Source organism: Phacochoerus africanus, chromosome 1 (genome assembly GCF_016906955.1).
Source record: "Phacochoerus africanus isolate WHEZ1 chromosome 1, ROS_Pafr_v1, whole genome shotgun sequence".
Taxonomy (NCBI): Eukaryota; Metazoa; Chordata; class Mammalia; order Artiodactyla; family Suidae; genus Phacochoerus; species Phacochoerus africanus.
Window position 1 is genome coordinate 115849089 of NC_062544.1, and position 20951 is coordinate 115870039.

At 44.1% G+C, this 20951-nt stretch overlaps 1 protein-coding gene across 5 annotated transcripts in view; it reads left to right on the top strand.

Annotated features, from left to right (window-relative positions):
• Positions 1-20105: 20105 nt before the first annotated feature.
• The window catches only part of CACNA1D (calcium voltage-gated channel subunit alpha1 D), a 334317-nt gene continuing 333471 nt past the window's right edge, over positions 20106-20951 (top strand). For 4 of the 5 annotated variants that reach the window (XM_047776952.1, XM_047776918.1, XM_047776928.1 and 1 more), the window contains exon 1: positions 20119-20408. In XM_047776952.1, the coding sequence (XP_047632908.1) occupies positions 20342-20408 (67 nt within the window). In that variant the 5' untranslated portion in view covers positions 20119-20341. Of the gene's footprint in view, positions 20409-20951 lie in introns of all 5 variants that reach the window. The other variant, XM_047776946.1, reaches the window with a different exon arrangement.

Consider the following 20951-nt stretch of genomic DNA (forward strand, 5'->3'; position numbering starts at 1 on the left):
AGCTTTCTCATGAACTGATAAACTCCTTTGTGCTTAGAAACAGCGGAGCACATAGACATCCCCTTGTGCGCAGGAAATGTCTTTGTTTCCATGTCAGTCCAAGGATGAAGGGTGTATGTGGAAACCTCCGTTTTTAATTAGCGTTTAAGGCACAGCCTGCTCTCCACACACTGTCACAACAAAGGGATGTTTATTTCTTTGGGGAATAGTATTAACACATGGGAGTTGGAGCTGTATACTTGTCATGTTGGAAACAGCTGTTATCTACTTTCTCATCAGTGATCTTTGACAACTGATCTCCAGGTCTGGCTTAACCATTTACTAGTTGTATAACCTTGGGCAACCTCTTGTCCCAGCTTATTAATCTACTTTACTGCTTTATAAACTGGCGGTGATAATATTTTTCCTCAGAGGCTTAAAGGGTAGCATGGAAATAGCAAAGTGTTATTAAAAATGACAATGTAAGTTACTGATACTATGTCTTAGAGAGGTTATTCTTAGGAGGAGAGGTAAGTTAAAAAAAGGAAGTCTTGGTTGCTTTCTGAGTTAGTCCTAATCTGAGGAGTAAAAACAGAATATAGGACAATGTGGCACTGAGTTTTGCAAAAGGCTCTGCCACACTGTCAGCTTTCCCCTCCTTTTCTCAGGCCTCCCCACCCCCAGGTGGAGACAGTAATTGACACAGGGCAGGACACCCCTCCTCGGTGTGGCCTTGTCAGAGGGCTGACAATCAGCTTCCTGCTGCTTTCTCATCTTTTAAAATCCAATTAAACATCTCTGGTCACAGCGTGACAATTGTCTGGGCTCCACAGATGGAACTTCACCTGAGGTGGCATTAGGAAGCCAAAAGAGAGAGAGAGAGAGAAAAAAAAAGCCACTTTATCCGTAAAAGATCATGCCCATAGCTCTTGAAAGAGTGGAATCATTGTGAGGGCTGGACCCAGGTTCAGACTGAGCAGTTGCCTAGCTCAGTTCCAAACTTCAAGATGTCAACGGTCATGGAACAGATTTGACCGGGTCTACGTAGATTCCTGGATCTAGAAATGCTCTAGTGGTTTAAGGATCAGCAATGTTATAAGGTATGGATGAGAAACACCAAATGTGAGTACAACTCCCCAGCAGGGAAGGATGCTAGAAGGTTAGGATGGAGCCAGATTATAGGGGACTTTGAAGCCAGGTCATCAGAGTCTTACGTGAACTATGGGACCTGACCTCTTGGGGAAGGCAGAGGAGTCTGCTATGGGTTGGGTTACTACCTTGCGAACTATCATCTTGTAACATCTTTCCATTACACATGTTTGCTGAGGTCTCTCCAGCCCATCTAGTTACAGTGTATTGGCGTATTGTTTGCTTCATACTGTAGTCACTCCCCTTAAACACTAGGAAGATGCTACATCTAGAAGAATCAGAAGCTTCTTGTTCTGAAATAAATGCTATGCACTTACTGGATCAACAGAACAAAGCAAAACATACAAAGCAAGGAATCTAGACTCTGGTACTGAATTTGCTACTATCAAATTGGGCATGTGATGAAATTCTTCTCTTCTTGGGGTTTCAGCTTCCTTATCAATAAAATGATGAATAAAATGATAGCTAGATCAGAAAACTTCAAAGTTCCTCTGAACTTCAGTGTTTTGAGAAATAATCCACCTGCTGATATGTCTGCATTTTGTTTATTACCATTTGTTATACATGTCCATAGGACCATGCTATTGGACCAAGTTTCTGAGGATGTTTTAAAGATAAAACAAATGACATAAAAAAAGACCACTGATCTATTTTGTCTTTCCTAGGTGGAAATTCACCCTTTGGGGTGCCATTTAAAACTGAGGTGTAATTGACAAACAACAGTATATCGGTTGCAAGAGGACCACATAATAATTTGATATTTGTGTATGTTGTGAAATGACCATCCCAATACTTAATATCCATCCCATATGGAGTTACAGAATTTTTTTCTTGTCTTGAGAACTTGTAAGGTTTATTTTTAAAGCACCTTTCACATATTTAGGGCAGTAATATTAACTATAGTCACCATGCTATATATTAAATCACTACAACTTATTTATTTTATAACTGTAAGTTTGTACCTTTTGACTCACTTCACCCATTTTGCCTACCTGCCCACCCCTGCCTCTGGGAACTGCAAATCTGCTCTCTGTATCTATGAGCTTGCTTTCTTACTTTCTTTCTTTTTAGATTCCACATGTAAGTGAGATCATTCAGTACTCATCTTTTCCTGTCTTACTTCACTTAGCATAGTGCCCTCAGGGTCCATCAACGTTGTTGCAAATGGAAAGTTTCATTCTTTTTTATTGCTGAGTAGTATTCCATTGTATGTATATACATATACACACACCACATCTTGTTTATCCATTTATCTTTTGATGGACACTTAGGTTGCTTCCAGATCTTGGCTATTGTATATAATGCTGCTATGAACATAGGCATATATGAACATATATCTTTTTGAATTACTGTTTTAATTTCTTTGGTTATATGCTGGATCATATGGTGGTTCTATTTTTAGTTTTTTGAGGAACCTCCAAACTGCTTTCCATAGTGGCTGCACTAGTTTACATTCCCACAAGGCCAGGGATCGAACCTGCATCCTCATGGATGCTAGTTGGGTTTATAACCTGCTGTGCCACAATGGGAACTCCCCTGTTATTTCTCGTCTTTTTTGATAATAGTCATTCTAATGGGTGTATGGTAATTATCTCATTACATTTTGATTTGCATTTCCCTGAAGATTAGAGATGTTGAGCATCTCTTCATCTACCTATTGATTATCTGTATGTCTTCTTCACAAAAAAGTCTATTCAGATCCTTTTCCCATTTTAAAGTGAGATTTTGTTTTTGTTTTGCTATTAAGTTGTATGAGTTCTTTATATATTTTGGATTTTAACCCTTTATAAGATTGATGATTTGCAAACATTTTCTCCCATTCAGTAGTTGGATTTTCGTTTCGTTGATGATTTCTTTTGCTGTGCAGAAGCTTTTTGGTTTGATACAGTCCCACTTGTTTATTTTTTCTTTTGTTGTCTTTATATTTGATGTCAAATTAAAAAAATCATTGCCAAGACCAATGTCAAGGACATTACTGCTTATGTTTCCTTCTAGGAGTTTTATGGTTTCAGATCTTACACTCAAGTCTCTAGATCACTTTGGGTTTATTTTTGTATAGGGTACAAGACAATGGTCCAATTCCTTTTTTCCTTTTCCTTTTCCTTTTTTTTTTCTTCACATATGGCTGTCCAGTTTTCCCAACACCATTTATTAAAGAGATTGTCCTTTTCCTATTGTGTATGCTTGGATTTGCTGTTAATTGACCATATATGTGTAGATTTCGGGGCACTCTCTTTTGTTCCACTGATCTATCTGTCTGTTTTTGTGCCAGAACCACACTCCTTTGATTACATTAGCTTGGTAAAATAGTTTGAAATCAGGGAACATGATGTCTTCAGCTTTGTTCTTCTTTCTCAAGATTGCTTTGACTATTTGAATTCTTTTGCGGTTTAACATAATTTAGGATTGTTTGTTCCATTTCTGTAGAAAATGCCATTGGATTTTTTTTTTTTTATGTGTGTGTGTGTGTGTGTTTTTACAGCCACACCAGTGGCATGTGGAGGTTCCCAAGCTAGGAGTCAAATTGGAGCTGTAGCCACTGGCCTATGCCACAGCCACAGCAACATTCAGATCCTAGCTGCATCTGTGACCTACACCACAGCTCATGGCAATGCCAGATCCTTAACCCACTGAGTGAGGCCAGGGATCAAACCTGCATCCTCATAGATACTAGTCAGATTCATTTCCACTGAGCCATGACAGGAACTCCACCACTGGAGTTTAGATAGGGGTTACACTCAATCTGTAGATTGCATTGAATCTGTAGATGGCTTTGGGTAGTGTGGACATTTTAAGAATATTAATTCTTCCAATCCATGAGTACAGAGTATCTTTCCTTTTGTTTTATCTTCAATTTCTTTCATCAATGTCTTATAGTTTTCAGTGTACAGGTTTTATACCTCCTTGGTTAAATTTAGTTTTAGGTATTTTATTCTTTTTGATGCAGATGTAAGTGAGATTGCGGTTTTGTTTTGTTTTGTTTTGTTTCTCTTTTAGGGACACATATGTAGCATATGAAAGTTCCCAGGCCAGGGGTTGAATTGGAGCTACAGCTGCTGGCCTATGCCACAGCCACAGCAAGGCAGAATCCAAGCTGCCTCTGTGACCTACACTACAGCTCATGGCAACGCCAGATCCTTAACCTACTGAGCGAGGCTAGGGATTGAATTCACATCCTCATGGATACCAGTTGGATTCATTTCTGCTGTGCCACAATGGGAATCCCTGAGATTGTGTTTTTAATTTTCTCTTTCTGATAGTTTGTTATTAGTGTATAAAAATGCTACAGATTTCTATGTGTTAATTTTGTATCTTAAAACTTTATTCATTTATTAGTTCTAACAGTTTTGAGTTAGTAGAGTCTTTAGGGTTTTTCTTAATATATAGTATCATGTCTTCTGCAAATAGAACAGTTTTACTTTTTCCTTTCCAATTTGGATGTCTTTTCTTGTTATTGCCTAATTACTCTAACTAGGACTTTTAAGACTATGTTGAATAAAAGTAGTGAGACTCTGTAACCTTATCTCATTCCTGATCTTAGAGGAAAAGCTCTCAGATTTTCACCTTTGAGTATAATGTTAGCTGTGAGCTTGTCATATATGACCTTTATTATGTTAAGGCACATTTTCTCTATATTCATTTTGTTGAGAGTTTTTAAAAAATCATAAATGTTCAATTTTGTCAAATGTTTTTCTGTATCTATTAAGATGTTCATATAATTTTTTTCTTTTTCTTTTCTTTTTTTGTCTTTTTACCTTTTCGAGGGCCGCTTCCCACGGCATACGGAGGTTCCCAGGCTAGGGGTCGAATCAGAGCTGTAGTCACCGGCCTATGCCAGGATCCGAGCCGCATCTGCAACCTACACCATAGCTCACGGCAACACCAGATCCTTAACCCACTGAGCAAGGCCAGAGATCGAAGCCGCAACTTCATGGTTCCTAGTCGGATTCGTTAACCACTGCGCCATGATGGGAACTCTTATCTTTTTTTTCTTTATAGGGCCACAGGTGTGGCATATGGAAGTTTCCAGGTAGAGGTTGAATTGGAGCTGGAGCTGCCGGCCTGCACCAATGAGCAAGGCCGGGGATCAAACCCACATCCTCATGGATACTAATCAAGTTTGTTACCACTGAGCCATAATGGGAACTCCTCATTTATTTTGTTAATTTGGTGTATTATGTTGACTGATTTGCAGATATTGAACTATTCTTTTTTTTTTTTTGGTCTCTTTCCCATTTCTTGGGCCGCTCCTGCGGCATATGGAGGTTCCCAGGCTAGGGGTCCAATCGGAGCTGTAGCAGCCGGCCTACAACAGAGCCACAGCAATTCGGGATCCAAGCCACATCTGCAACCTACACCACAGCTCACAGCAACGCCAGATCCTTAACCCGCTGAGCAAGGCCAGGGATCAAACCTGCAACCTCATGGTTCTTAGTCAGATTCGTTAACCACTGCGCCACGACGGGAACTCCGATATTGAACTATTCTTATATCCCTGGATTAAATCTCATTTGATCATGGTGTATGCTCTTTTTAATGTGTTGTTGATTTCAAGGGCATTTTTTCAGAAAGTGAAAATGACCTGTCAGCAGTTACAATGTATCAACAATGGTGCCCACTTTCCATTTCTCTCTTCTTCCAGTTTTCTTTTCGCTGTCAGCTGTAAAGCTTATTAGATGATAGAATGATCACTACATTTTCTATAGTTGTGGGAGATTAGAGAAAAAAGGAATTAATAAACCATGGAGTGGTTGAGGGAGACTAAATGTCAGAAGAAGGCTTAGGCTGGAAACTGACAGAGGGGTGAAATTCAACTGGGCAGAGAGAAAGAAGTCAGGCTTTCCAAGTGAACCAGGATGGCAAGATGGGGCTGGTGTGTTGGGAGGAGTCAGGAGCTATACTGGTGAGTGCAGGGAGCATGGGAAATGAGGCAGGGCCTTGTAATCACCAAAGGACCCAGGTAATGCTAAAGCTCCTATACTTGGAGTGCTAGGACCTTGAGAGCAAGAGAATGTCTTGGAACTAGGAGCATCATCATTATCCAGGACTTGTTAGAAATGCAGCATCTCAGGCCCACCCCAGTCCTGCTGAATCTAAATCTTTATTTTAACAAGATCCAAAGGTGACTCCTGAGCCTTTAAAGTTTGAAAAGTGCTATCATTCAGGACAACAGTTCTTAGTATTATGATGTCTGGTCCCCCATCCCCAGGCCTCCTGAATTAGAATTTTCTGGGTCTTAGACATTTGAAGTTTTAAGAAGCTCCAACATGCAGCCACAGTTGAGAAGTACTGTTTTCATGGCTATAAAGTAAGAATGAAAATGTTGGATCAGAGAATAGCATGGTGAAAGATTTAATAAAGGTAAGTCAGGCAGCAGTATGAAGACTGTATTCAGGAAACATATTTTAGTGGCAATGAACCAAATATGAACAAAATGAAATAAAATGAACAAAATGAAAGAGAAGGACAACCTTTACCATGTTGTCTTGATGGCTGAGAAAATGGTTGTCCTAGAAGATGCTGTGGGGAACTGGTTTGTAGAGGATAAGGAGGAGTTTAGTTTGGCTTAAGACACTTTCACTTAGATTTGATGGCAACTCCATCTGGCAGGCATTGGGTGGTATTGCAATGGAGCTTAGGTTATAGAGAAGCATTGGAAATGTGGATTTGTAATCCATTGTCCCAGAGGTGGCAGGTTGAGTTATACGCATGGTGTAAGAAGACTAGAGAACAGAATAAACCCTTTTGTTGTGTATAAATTAGAATGGTAGGCATGGAAGGAATTGTGGAAAACTTGAGGCCAAGCCTCTATGCATCATCTAAGTGGCCTCATGTTAATGATGGTACAAGGAATGTCCTTCCAGTTTGGTCTCAGCAACTGTCAGCCTAGGTCAGGGAAGGACTATGCTCTGGGCCCCCTTGTCGAGCCCTGTGGAGTTCATTGCCAGAAGGGCCTGGCCTGTGTGAAGTTCCCTTGCCAGGTCTGTGACCCAGCCACAGATGTTCATAGTGATATTTTCAGAGTACAATAATGTCTAGCAGAATCTCTTTTTCGTGGCTGACAGTGTTGCCCACCTGTGGAGTCATCAAGTTCTGTGCTCCAAAAGCAGGGAGGAGGTACACAGCGGAAGAAAACTGGGAGCCTGCTTGGATGATGGGAGCCTGGGATTGGTGCTCTGCACCATGGCTCCCCCACCCCCCGAACCCCCACGCCTTAAAGGAAAGATGGGAGTTGAGCAGTAATGCACAGATCATCACCTCAGTGGAAGAGTGGAAACCAGATTGAAAATACACACTGAAGGGAGTTGCTGTTGCAGCGCAGCAGAAACAATCTGACCAGGAACCATGAGGTTGTGGGTTTGATCCCTGGCCTTGCTCAGTGGGTCAAGGATCTGGCATTGCCGTGAGCTGTGGTATAGGTTGCTGACACGGCTTAGATCCCGAGTTGCTCTGGCTGTGGCTGAGGCCGGCAGCTGTAGCTCTGATTAGACCGCCACATGCCTTGCGTGCGGCTCTAAAAAGCAAAAAAAAAAAAAAAAAAAAAAAAAAAAAAAAGAGAGAGAGAGAGAATACACACTGAGGTAAAAGAAGTAGGCTTGGAGTCAGGAAACCAGGGTTCAAATCTAAGTGAGCTCTGCTCCTTATTGATGGTAGCCCTGCCCAAGTTTCTGCCTCAGCAAAATTAGGAATTATCTCTTCTTCATAAGCAGTGGAGGGCACGTGAAATAGTGCATGTAAGAGTGCTTTGCAAACTTTAAAATACTTTTAGAAATATAATATTTCTTTTTAAAAAGGACACCAGCATGTCAAATGTATAGTCAGATGAGGAAGCAGAGGACCGAATGAAACTGGAAGCTTTGTTTCCATGATAGTTTGGGGGGTTTTCCATCTTTCCTGGTGTACAGAAAAGTAGGAATCTTCCTCTTTGGTTCTGTTTTTCTTCCTTTAGACTGACACGCCTCCAAGTCAGTCCTTTAGGTTTTTTTTTTTTTTTTTTTTTTTAACATACCTATGATGTACATCTGGTTCTGTGTGCACACCTGGTCTTGGGCAAAATTGTGAAGGAAGCCGACTTACCGGTATTGACCCTGGAGGCCCCTTTAGGGTATGTGTCCCAAAGCAGGCATGTGGGCATCCCACTTCCTGGGAACAAGATGCTTATGTTCTCATCCTTCGCTTTCTCCTACCTACTCACTGTGATATTTCCAGGGAAGTTGGCATTTCAGGTGCAGGACCAAAATTTTTAATCTCGGGAGTTCCTGTCGTGGCTCAGTGGTTAACGAATCCGACTAGGAACCATGAGGTTGAGGGTTTGATCCCCGGCCTTGCTCATGGGTTAAGGATCCAGCGTTGCTGTGAGCTGTGGTGCAGGTTGCAGATGCGGCTCGGATCCCGCATTGCTGTGGCTCTGGCGTAGCCTGGGAACCTCCATATGCCATGGGAGCGGCCCTAGAAAAGGCAAAAAGACAAAAAAATAAAAATAAAAATAATAAAGTTTTTAATCTCGGATGATGGAATTTCTGGCTTCAGTGAGCTGGGTGGGAACATGCAGAATTAGATCTTTCTGGTAACCTGGAAACCAGAGTACACAGGCTTCCTTCCTTTGAGATGTTAGGCTAGCCTTGTAATAGAATATTTCTTCGCCCTCAAAGATGTCCTCAATTGTATGATCCACATTATAAGTGCTCTGGGATTCTGTGAAACGGATCCAGTTTCATGACTTTGTTGAATTGTGTGAGAATCAGGAAGAGAAAAGAGGAGAATAAGCTATGGTGCTCATTGTGTAATAAGTCCACTGCAGAATGAGGGCGTCAATGTTCCTGATGCTGGCAGAATCTATTCAGAACCATGGAAAGCTATAAGCAGAAGAAATCTCGTTAAAAGCAATTCATCTGTGTAGGGGAGCATCTTCAAACTTTAGCAGTAATTGGACTCACTTGGAAGACTTGTTAAAGCACAGAGGGCTGCACGCCACCCCAAAGCCCCCCCAAGTTTCTGATTCAGGAGGTCTGGCTGAGTTGGAGAATCTGCATTTCTAAGAAGTTCTCAGGTGCTGCTGTGGCTGTTGATGTAGGAGCTACACTTTGGAAACCATGGGTCCTCGGCTTTGTAATTTATAAAATGCTTTCCTGCAGCAGTCTCCTATGATCGTCTTACACCTGGTGACCTTGTGAGGCATGTACTTCACAGATGAAGAAGTAAGTTCAGAAAGACTGTGATTGTTCAAGTTCACCCAGTGGGTGGCGAGCAGAGCTGGGACTCTGAGCTGCTCACTCTTAACAGCTATACTTTCTAGTTCCAAAGTAAACCACTGATGAGTTTTTGGATGTCAGCTAAGCCTGGCCAAAAGGAGACCCTCCATCTTCTAACTCCTTCTGTAGGATTCTTTTGAGTCACTTTGCCTTCTGCAGTCTAAAGTGAGATATAATAGTTGGGGCATTTTGGAGATTTTAGGAAGAAATATTTTGAGGAGGGAGCAAAAGGACTGGAGGGAAGAAGCCTCTAAGAAGAAAGGTCTGTGAGTGATCAAAGGGTCCCAGTTAGGCAGGGGCTGGGAAAGAAAGCCCAGGAGGAGCCTGCTCAGGGGCAGGGGGAGGGTGTACAAGCTGTGGGTAGAAAGTGAAGAATCCTGAGACACTTTTCCCAACACTCAGGCATTTAGTTTCATGGGACAAGATGTGCAATGTCCTGTCTTTTAGCCTCTCGGTTATTCTGCCACATCAAAGTCTAGTCTGTTTCTGCTCTTTGCTGAATTTGCAAAGCCCCTCCCACCCACGCTGGCATTCTTCACTATTTACTATCAATGGAGTGTCAGTCTTTGAAAAATGATGAAACTCTTGATATGTTTCCCTCTTGGCCCCACGTGTTCCTTGTATTTATCAAAATGGAACACTAACAAATATTTATTCACTTTTATAGACATGTTGACAGTGAAGACGACCATGTGTGTCTACTGCCATGGTGATTATTTTGCCCAATACATGATTGACTGAGATGTCTTCAGTGTCTTATAAACACACATTAAAAATAGCAACCTAAAAAATAGATAAAACTGACAAATAGGAAATTCCATATTTTCGGATGCAAGACATTGCCAACCTAGTTATTAGGACACAAAACAGATAATCCTTAGTGAATTATGTAAGTTTGTGTAACGATTCTTCTTCAAATAAATGTCCTTTTGGCTCCTACAATGTTCTTTTCATTTACAAAATTTTTCAAATTGGAAACCTTTTAAAAGTAGCATCTTTCCCCCTCTGTGTATGTTTTAATAACCTAGGATATATAAAGAGCTGGCTACTTTATCAAAATTTCAAACTCATAGTTCAATTCCAATTTTTGGCATCCATTTACGGCACAACCATGAGGCCAAGAGAGGTTACTACTGCATTTTCACGTTGCATTTTTGTCAAATGAAAGAAAACATTTTTAAATTGGCTAAGTGCTCTCTAACTTGCTAATCAAGGAGGATTAAAGTGGTCCAAAGCACTCAAGATTTGTGCTGCTTATTTTTAAGTGTGTCACTAAAATAATTTAAAATGGGTGAAGCGAAGATTCTTAACATTTTCCTATTTAACTTGCCCCCAAAAAACACTGACTTAAAAGTTGAGGGTTCCCTGGTGGTCTAGTGGTTAGGATTCAGCACTCTCATTCCTAAAAGTGGGAAAGACTTATGTCAGTATCGAGGATTTGTGACCTACATTTCTTTTAAAGTAGTAAGAAAAGTAAACACATGTATGGTGGATGCCAGGTCTGAGAGATACTGATGCTTTTTAAACTTCAGTTTTTGTTTTGTGAATTGAATAGTTAAACAACTGTTCTGAAGAAACGAAAGGAAATTATAATGTTTGAACTATAAAATTTCTGACATTTATTGACTCTCTGGATCTTCCCAACGACTTCCTGTCCTTGTTAATTTGCTCCTGTGGTTGATCAGATGCAGACTTGTATTATTTTTCCATTACAGCATGTGGGTATACCAGTTTTATTTCCAGTGCTTAGCTGCTTTTAACCTGGAGGTGGCTGTGCAGAGTGCTGACTGCACCCAATCTTGGATGCGCTGTGTGTGTGCGTGTGTGTGCGCGCGTGCGTGCATGCAGGCTCAAGCATATGCTCACTTTCACGTCCAGCATGTGGCATGAAGCTGCACTTATGTGGATGGGTGTAAATACCTATTTCATTATTGTCTCCTTTCTACTTTATTTCTTTTGGGGGTTGTCAGTATTGACTGTTGAATCTTAAACACTAAAGTGTGCCCTGGAAATTAAAATAAAGCAAAATTGGGGTTCCTGTCATGGCGCAGCAGAAATGAATCTGACTAGGAACCATAGGTTGTGGGTTTGATCCCTGGCCTCGCTCAGTGGGTTAAAGATCCGGCACTGCCATGAGCAATGGTGGAGTTCACAGATGTGGCTCGGATCCCCCGTTGCTGTGGCTGTGGTGTAGGCTGGCAGTTGTAGCTCCAACTGAACCCCTAGCCAGGGAACTTCCATGCGCTATGGGTGCAGTCCTAAAATGCATTAAAAAAAAAAAGGCAAAATCTAAAGACTTAAAAAAAAAATCTAGCTGCATTCTATTGCTTTGAGGCTAAACTGAATGACAGAATGCTCTAAGATGAAAAGGAGAGCCATCACAGTGAATGGGTTTTAATAGGAATAGGGAGTTAAGTTTTAAGGTCAGGGCATAAAGATAAGAACCAAGAACAACCAAAGGAAGGGCAGACTTCTGCCAGTGCCACCTAAATGGTGCCCTTCCTTCCTTTCTCTCTCTGGGGTATACGTATACTTAAGGTACACGTATCACATAAGGTATATGATTTGACTTGATGATATGTATCAGTGCTTCTACAACGTTATTTTAAATCTTAGCAATAAATCAATAACATGGGTGATATTATCCCTGTTTTACCTGAAGAGAGTAAATGACTTGCCCAAAGCAAAATATCAGGTAGGTGGCAAGGCCAGGATTTGGGCCTAGATCTACCTGGCTCTAAAGTCTACTCTCTCCTGTATACAACATTAGAAAGATAAGTTGATAACCCTTAGAATGGCTATCATGTTTTATAACCAATTTATTTCACAGATGGCAAATAAGACTTGCCCTCTTCATTGCTTCCCTCAGTCAGCAAGGATAATGGGGTGTTGACTGTATATACTAGACTTTGCCAGGATTTCCCAACTGGGGAAAAGGAGAGGATTTGGTGCATCAGAGAGTGATGGATAAGATTGAAGAATTAGGTCAAGGGGGATGGGAAGGAACCAGCTAAAGGAATGGGAATTACATAGCCTGATGTGAAACGTAAATCCTGCTCTTCAAGTGAATAGTTAGTTGATGAAGGATAAAGACCAGCTGGGATCTACTTTCCACGCAGCCAAAGCAAGAAGAAAGGCCTTTGCATTTTGCTGGGTTGGGGAATAAGTCAGTTGGAATCAAGAAGTCCTGATGGGGCGGGTGTTGAAGGAGGGTGGCCTGTTGGCATCATAGGATGAGGCACCTCTGCCCTCCTGAGTCTGGAAGCTGCCTTCTGCAGGTCTTTTCGTTTTCCTTGCCCAACCTTAGACTAGCATTGCCCCTCTCAATACCTATAGGTAAGAAATAACATATTCTTAATGGACCCATCTGAACTTCCTCCACCCACAAATGTTTCCACTCTCTGATCCATCCTACCCACTGGGGTTAGAGCTATTTTCATGAAGCACAACTCTGATACTACTTCTCTGACCAAAGATGGCCCCAGTATAGCTATTTTCAAAGTGTAGTTTATGGAACCCCAGAGGTAAGTTTGCCAGTTGCCTCCTAGAAAAATATAAAATGCCCAGTTAAGTTCAAATGTCAAATAATCAACAAATAATCTTTTAGTATAAATATGTCCCACGCAATATTTGAGCATCCTAATTTTATCCAGGAACTCCTACCTAAAGGACCTTAAGATCCTTTTCAAGGGGTCTTTGAGGTCACAACTATTCTCACAGGAACACTAATAACTCATTTGCTGTTTCCACTGTGTTGACATTTGCACTGATGGTGCAAAATCAACAGTAGTTAAAACTGATGGTGCCTTAGTATGAATCAGGGTAGTGACACCAAAGGAGACTGGTGGACAATTTTTTTTTTTTTTTGTCTTGTTGCCATTTCTTGGGCCGCTCCCACGGCATATGGAGGTTCCCAGGGTAGGGGTCGAATCGGAGCCGTATCCACCGGCCTACGCCAGAGCCACAGCAACGCAGGAACTGAGCCACGTCTGCAGCCTACACCACAGCTCACGGCAACACCAGATCGTTAACCCACGGAGCAAGGGCAGGGACCGAACCCGCAACCTCATGGTTCCTAGTCGGATTTGTTAACCACTGCGCCACGACGGGAACTCCTGGTGGACAATTTTATGCACAATCTCTGTAATGTACTCACAGTAAAAAAATTTTTTTTGCCGGTTTTATTAAGAATCTTCTTGATGAAGCAGTAAAAAGTATTAGTTTTATTAAATCTCAATCCTTGTGTACATGTCTTCTTAATGTTCTGGGTGACATATTGGGATGTACGCATGAAACATTACTGCTGCATACAGTGGCTCACTAGTGCAAAAGTTTGAGGTGCAAAACCGAATGATTGCTTTTTCGAGGAACACCATTTTTAAACTGACAAATTTTGGATATTGAGTCCTAAGTATTTGGCAGATCGTTTCTTGAAAATAAATGAAATGAGCCAGTCACCTCCAAGAAAAATAACTTGACAGTATTTGTGCCAGTTATAAAGTTTGACTTTTCAAGTGAAAATTAGAATTTTGAAAAAATTCTACCACCGAGAGCTTGACAGCTTCCCAATGCTTAACGACTTTCTGATGAGACTGGCGGTAATAACAGTGAATGTCGTTTTTTTTTTTTTTTTTTTTTTGGTACTATATAATGAAACATGTCAACATTTGGAAAATCTGTGTAACTCAGTGAGTCAAAATGTTCCAAATGACCAACACATGATGTTACTAAATTACACTTGCTTAGCAAGATCCATTCAACGTGCAATATAAAGTGACTGATTTTAATGTAACCATGTATGAAAAGTTGCACTGTTACGGTTTCAAATTCCATATTTTATCTAACCTTTAAAAGCCGAGTTTTGGGTCATAGCAAAGAAGAATATCCATAATTATCTGAAAAGACTATTAAAACAGTCACCCTTTTTCCAAATACGTATCTGTGTCAGGCTGGATATGCTTCATTTACTTCAACACAATCTATCACTGCAGACTGAATACTGAAGAAGAGAATCTAGATGTCTTCTTTTTCAGCCAGATACTAAAGATATTTGCAAAAACGTAAAAGAATGCCATTCTCTATTTTGTTTGGGAAACTAGAGTTACTTTTTTCTTTTTTTTAATTATGTTAACATGTCACAGGCTTATTACTATTTTAATGAACTGTAAATGATTTTTTAAATGTTTGACTTTTGAATACGGTAAATAGCAAGTGATAAAATCTACACAGCAAAAGATTTTTGGGGTCTACTGTGATTTTTAAGAGTGTGAAGGGGTCCTGAGACCAAAAAGCTTGAGAATTGCTGGGCTGCAGGACAACACCTAGACAGGTGAGCTGGATCTTGGGGACTTGCGTGCGCCCCCCAACCCCCGGTCTACTCCATCCTGCCTTTGCAACCTCACTTATCATCACTGTCTCTGAAGGACCCCCAGTCCCAGCCTAAGCACCTACTTACTGATTTCTGCACACACTCTGGACTTAGGCGCATGCCATTCCTCTACCTAGAACACATGTCCCTGCCCCCTTTATCCACATTCTGGTGGGTACTGGGTCAGAGCACTCTTCTTAGGGCCCGAGGTTGGAGAAACTCATTCAGATCCAACTTCACAGGCTGTTTATGGCTATATCCTGCAGATAGCCTTCGGAATCTGTTTATTTGTCTTCCGTAATTAGAATTCCTGGAGTGCAAAGGACGCAATTTTCCCTCTGTTTGTATTTTTCTACCATCTAAGGGCCAAGTGTCCTGCCATAAACTTTATGGGATTTTTGTAAATATTAGCTGACAATTTCTAGCGATATCTGTGAGCTTTTATGATCCTGTGCAGATTAATCAAAGTATTTAGTGCCTGCTGGGAGCAGAACACTTGACAGTGGGGGCAGGGGACTAAGGAGGTGATCCTTGCTTAAGGACCTGCACTGTGCTTGGAGAGACAGGATTTATAGCCAAGAAACAATCAAACAAGACACAAGAACGTAGGTAAGCAAAGGAAGAATCAGGTGCTGTAGGCCTTTAGGGAAGGGGAGGTGGGGGCTGGGGGCACACGTGTTTACAGTGACAAGAGAAATCTCAGCAGGCTCCTGGGAGGAGGCAGGGAGCTGCCAGGGACTCGTTAAATAGGGAGGGTTTAGTTAGAGGTCAGGAAGGCGGGATTTGGGGTCAGCGAATAATCACTAGCTGGGGCAGAGTCAGAAATGAGCACAGCATGTTCAAGGCCTAATGAGGAGACTGCTGACCACGGTGGAGGAGAATGGCGTGAAATAAGGCTGAAAGCTGGTCAGAGGAGTTGAGATTGAAGGAAGGAGGAATCAGATAAAAAAATTTTCTTTCTCTCCCGGTGAGGGAAGTAACATAGTGTTTTTTGAGCATAAGATGGGTTATTTGAGGGAGGAGGAGGGGAGATGGGGCATCTAGTTCATGGCCCAGGGTGTAAGGTGGTGAGGCTCTGGACTGGGGTATCAGCAAGGGGTTTTGAATGAAATTCATGCAGGTCACCTTGTCTACAATGCCAGCTTGGTGCCTTTAAATGATGGTGTTTTATATTTAAAGGCCTAGGGATTAAAGCCCCACTAAGAGCAGTGTGTTCATGACATAATTGGGTCTTACCATATTTGGCTATTTTAGAGCTGAAATCTTTTATTTTAGCCTTTCCTCATGTCTTATTGTTACAGCTACTAAATAATTGTGTGTGGTTTTGGGCAACTTAACTCTTTGATGTCTTGGTTTTGTCATCTGTAAAATGAGGGTCCTCATAGATTAATAGTACCTGTCTCATTAAGAGAATTCTGGCTCATTATGAGAATTAGATGAGGTAACACAGGTAAAGTGCCTATATTCTTGCCAGGCACATAGGAAGCCTCTAAAAAATATTCGCTATTATTATTTATTTTTTCACTCATTCATATTATCATGGGAACATAAATATTTAAAAATTACCCAATGGGCCAAAGCATTCAGTGCTATGCTGAATGAAGTCTCCAAAAAAAAAAAAAAAAAAGAAAAAAAAGCTTGCTGGAGACATTGCGAAAATGAGATTCAAAAGCTGGCATGGAAAAATGTTAAACATCCTTCTTCCATAAACTTATTAAGATCTAAAGTGTAAAACTGGGAGACCCGAGTCACAATTTCATCATGTCACGTCTCAGGTTGGCTCCCACTGCAGAGAAAAGAAATCTGATCTTCTTAGCAAGTAAGCAAGGCTTCCTGCACTGGCCTTTCACTGGCCTTTCATCGAAGCCTTCCTCAGCCAGCCCAGGTGTACTGCACTGAGGCTGCTCTGCACACCTGCTAGTTTTCCAACACATCCCAGCCACCATAGCAGCCTCTTCACTCTTTCCCCCAAAGTTCATTCCTCTTCTCCCATTTATGGCCTATAAAATTTATTTTTATGGGCAGTTTTAGATTTACAGAAAAAGTGCCTAGAAAGTTCTCTTGTGGTGCAGCGGATTAAGGACCTGGTGTTTGATTTGTTGCCCCAGCTGTGGCACAGGCCACAGCTGCCATGTGGGTTCTATCCCTGGCTCAGGAACTTCCACATGCCATGGTTGCAGCCAAAAAAAAAAAAAAAAAAGGTTTCCATATTCTCTCTCCCCCAACAGTTTCTCTGTTATTAATATCTGGCATTATTGTGGTCCATTTGTTACAACTGATGAACTGGCATTGATCTCCCCCCACCTTTTTGGCTGCCCCTTGGCATATGGAATTCTCAGGGATGAGTGGTAGTTTTTTTTTTTTATTTTTTTTGTCTTTTTTTTTTGCTATTTCTTGGGCCGCTCCCGCGGCATATGGAGGTTCCCAGGCTAGGGGTCAAGTCGGAGCTGTAGCCACCGGCCTACGCCAGAGCCACAGCAACGCGGGATCCGAGCCGCGTCTGCAACCTACACCACAGCTCACGGCAACGCCGGATGGTTAACCCACTGAGCAAGGGCAGGGACCGACCCCACAACCTCATGGTTCCTAGTCGGATTCGTTAACCACTGCGCCACGACGGGAACTCCTGAGTGGTAGTTTTGACCTACTAATCAGATCCTTTAACCAACTGTGCCAGCGTTGGGGATCAAACCTGCCTCCTGGCACTGCAGATACACCACCTATCCCATTGTGCCACAGCAGGAACTCTGATACATTATTCTTTTTTATTTTATTATTATTATTTTTGTCTCTTACCTTTTTAGGGCCGCACTTGCGGCATATGGAGTTTCCCAGCTAGATCCTAATCAGAGCTGTAGCTGCTGGCCTATACCACAGCCACAGCAATGCATGATCTGAGCCGTGCCTGCAACCTATACCACAGCTCAGGGCAACGACGGATTCTTAACCCACTGACTGAGGCCAGGGATTGAACCTGCATCCTCATGGATGATAGATTCGTTTCCATTGAGCCATGACAGGAACTCCTGTCTCTGGGTTTTGATGAATGCACAAAAATAATGTCCTACAGCCACCATTGCAGTATTGTACAGAGTAGCTTCACTGCTCTAAAATCATCTGTCCTCTATCTATTATCCCTCTCTCCTTCTTCCCCTGCCCATCAGTTTTTAAGAATCAGTTAAAATGCTGTCTCTTCTGTGAAAATGTCTCAGATTCCCTTGATTATGAATCTCTTTGATGCTTGCATAGTACTTTCTTCATGTTTGTTACAGTTCCTTTGTTCCCTTGAGGGAGGGGCTGTGCCATAGATTAGTTCTCAAAACACCTAGCCTAGTCCCCATTCTTAACAGGTACCTTATGAATGCTGGCTGAATTGTAAGCAAATGTTAGGGTGGGATTTCGAAGAACAGGTCTCAAGAGGCAAAGTTTTAGACCTAGAGACCGGACAGTGACAAGTGTACTTGAGAATTTTAAATATGCTTCAGGACTCAGGGGTCTATGTATCCAAAACTCTTTGAAGGTAACTGGCTTCTACCCCTTCGGATGTGGGCAAACAAGCAGCCTCAAGCGAGGTGGCCCAGGCCAGCCTCAGGTTACTAACTAGGCCTCAGGACTCTTTCCCTGCCTCTCTTCCTCTTCAAAAATTAGGTAAAGCAAAAAAAAAAAAAGTTGGTTGTTTCCATCCTTCTATTCCGTGCTTCTCTTCCGTGCTTCTAGTCCTGAGGCCCCACTCAGGACCGCCCCTGGAGTGTCTGTTTGGTCCCCACTCTTTCACACCAGGTGGTACCCAACAATTGAGGGTGCCCAGTGTGCCTTCTTTGGCCAAAGAGCAACTTTCCTTAATTTCTTAGTTCACGCTGAGCTTTTTGCTTTATTTTTGCTTTAAAGACGCTGTTCTCAAACATTCTAAAACGCTGCAGGAACATGCAGATCAGAACAAAAGCAAATAAATCGCGTCTTGTGAAGAAACAAAGCAGACTCCTAATTCAACAGGCAGAACAACGCAAAATGAGAAATATCAGTCATGCACTAGAGACAGTAGTTTCCTCTCTGGAAGGGAACTGCTCTTGGCAACAACCCCCCCCCCCACCTCCCCAAATGAGACGGTGATGGTACCGGTACCGTAACACAAACTACTCTCCTCAGCTCCCACATGGGAGTCTACAGTTTTGAGCAGCACTGCCTATTCCTTTAAGCGACTCAAGCGGTTTGCAAGACCTAGGCTTTTACTTCCCGGTACCTGCCTCCTAACACACGTGGGAGTGGGGGTGGAGAGCGAGGGAAGGAGAAGGGGAGAGAGATGTTCCCCCTCCCTACCATCTTAGAACCCATAGCGGCGCCAGACCCAAAGCTGGGCGGGGGTGGGATGGGGGGACGCTCTGAAACCAGGTTAGATCTAAAGGTGCTGTTCCCCGGGGCAGCGAGGGCTCTCCACACAGCCGGGCTCCCCCAACTCTCTCCCCTGCCCCCCGCAATCGGAAAAAGCCGAGGAAAAGTGAGGACTCCCGCACGGCTCCGGGGCGCTTTGGGAGCCGGGCAGAGTCCCTCGCTACCCGAGCGACTACCGCCTGCCCGCACCTGTGCTCCCAGGGGGCGGGGCCTCCTCCAGGTGTGCAGCGGGGGAGGACGATGCGGAGAGCCGAGGCCGGCCACTGGAGCCTAAACGTGCCCTAGCCCCCGCCGCGAAGAAATGCCCGGGGAGGAGCGGTTAACCCGCACCCGGCCGAGGCGGGATCCACGGGCCCCGCCCGCCTCTTCAGGGGAAAGAGGAGAGCGCGCCGCGGTGTCGAGGGGGTTAACCGGGTGGCCCGCGGCTGGAGCGCGCTTAACCCTTCGGCACCCGCCGGTCACCCGACCCAGGCCGAGGTGGCGGCCCCCCAAGTCCAGCGCGGCGGTTGCCCAGACTGCGCGGGTAGTGCAGGGAGAGCCGCAGGCCGGCCTCCGATCGCCCAGGCGCAGCGCAGCCCGTGGGAGGCCCGGGGCGGGCGGGGGGGAGGGAGGGGGACGCGGCGGCGGGCGCGCAGCGTCGCCAGGGCGAAGCCGGCGTGCGGCGCGGCGCGGCGGGCGCGGAGCGAGCGAGCGAGCGCCTCCGTCCCCGGATGTGAGCTCCGGCTGCCCGCGGTCCCGAGCCAGCGGCGGCGCGGGCGGCGGCGGCGGCGGCGGCGGCGGCAGCGGGCACCAGGCACCGCGGCGGGCAGGCGGGCATGGGGGGCGCGCCGAGCGGCCCCGGCGGCCGGGCCGGCATCCCCGTGGCGTCCCTCCGCTAGAGGAGAGGACCAAGCCAATTCTCCTTTGCAGCAAAAAATTACATGTATATATTATCAAGATAATATATACATCAGATCTTATTTTTTAAAAAAAGTTTATTTTGCTCCGATTTTGAAAAAAGAGGGAGCGTGGGTGGCCAGCGGTTTTTATAAATTATTCTTATTTTCTGTTATCTGTCCCCGTCCCTCCCCACCCCCTGCTGAAGCTTGAATAAGGGCAGGGACCGCGGCTCCTACCTATCGGTCACCCCCTAACCCGTTCCTCCCCCGCCCCAACGCCCAGCACAGTGCCCTGCACACAGTAGGCGCTCAATAAATGTTCGTGGATGATGATGATGATGATGATGAAAAAAATGCAGCATCAACGGCAGCAGCAAGCGGACCACGCGAACGGTGAGCAGCCAGAGCCTGGGCACCCGCTGCCAAATCTAATCCTTGTCATGGTCCTCCTCTTCCCACCCCCTCTTCCCTCTCACCCCCCTCCCGTCTCTGATGCGCTGGTGGGTTGAGGGGGTTGGAGAGGATGCTTCTAGCTCGTGTCATCTACATAGAAAGGGGAGATGCGTGACAGCCACTCCGTTCTCCCCTTCAGGCCTTGAATGTCAGAGTTAATTCTGCATTTGTGGGGTGGGGGGCAGCAGTGGAGTCGGTGGAGTACTGTGCTGCCAGTGGAGTACCGTGCCGCCGGAGGGGCGGCAAGCCTAGGTGATTCGGGTTCAGTGTCCTCGGGCTCAACTTTCCTCCAACGCTCCCCAGCGATGGAAAGGGGGTGGCTGAGAGTCTTCAGCCCGGGCCCCCTTTCCAGCCTCTTCTCCTCCTTCCCCGCCCCTGGTTGACTAGGAAGAAGGTCTCTGGTGGCATCCGGAATGTTCCAGGATTGCGAGGTTTCACCCTTCTGGTCGGTGGGTGAAGCACCCCCCCTCCCCTTGAGAGGGA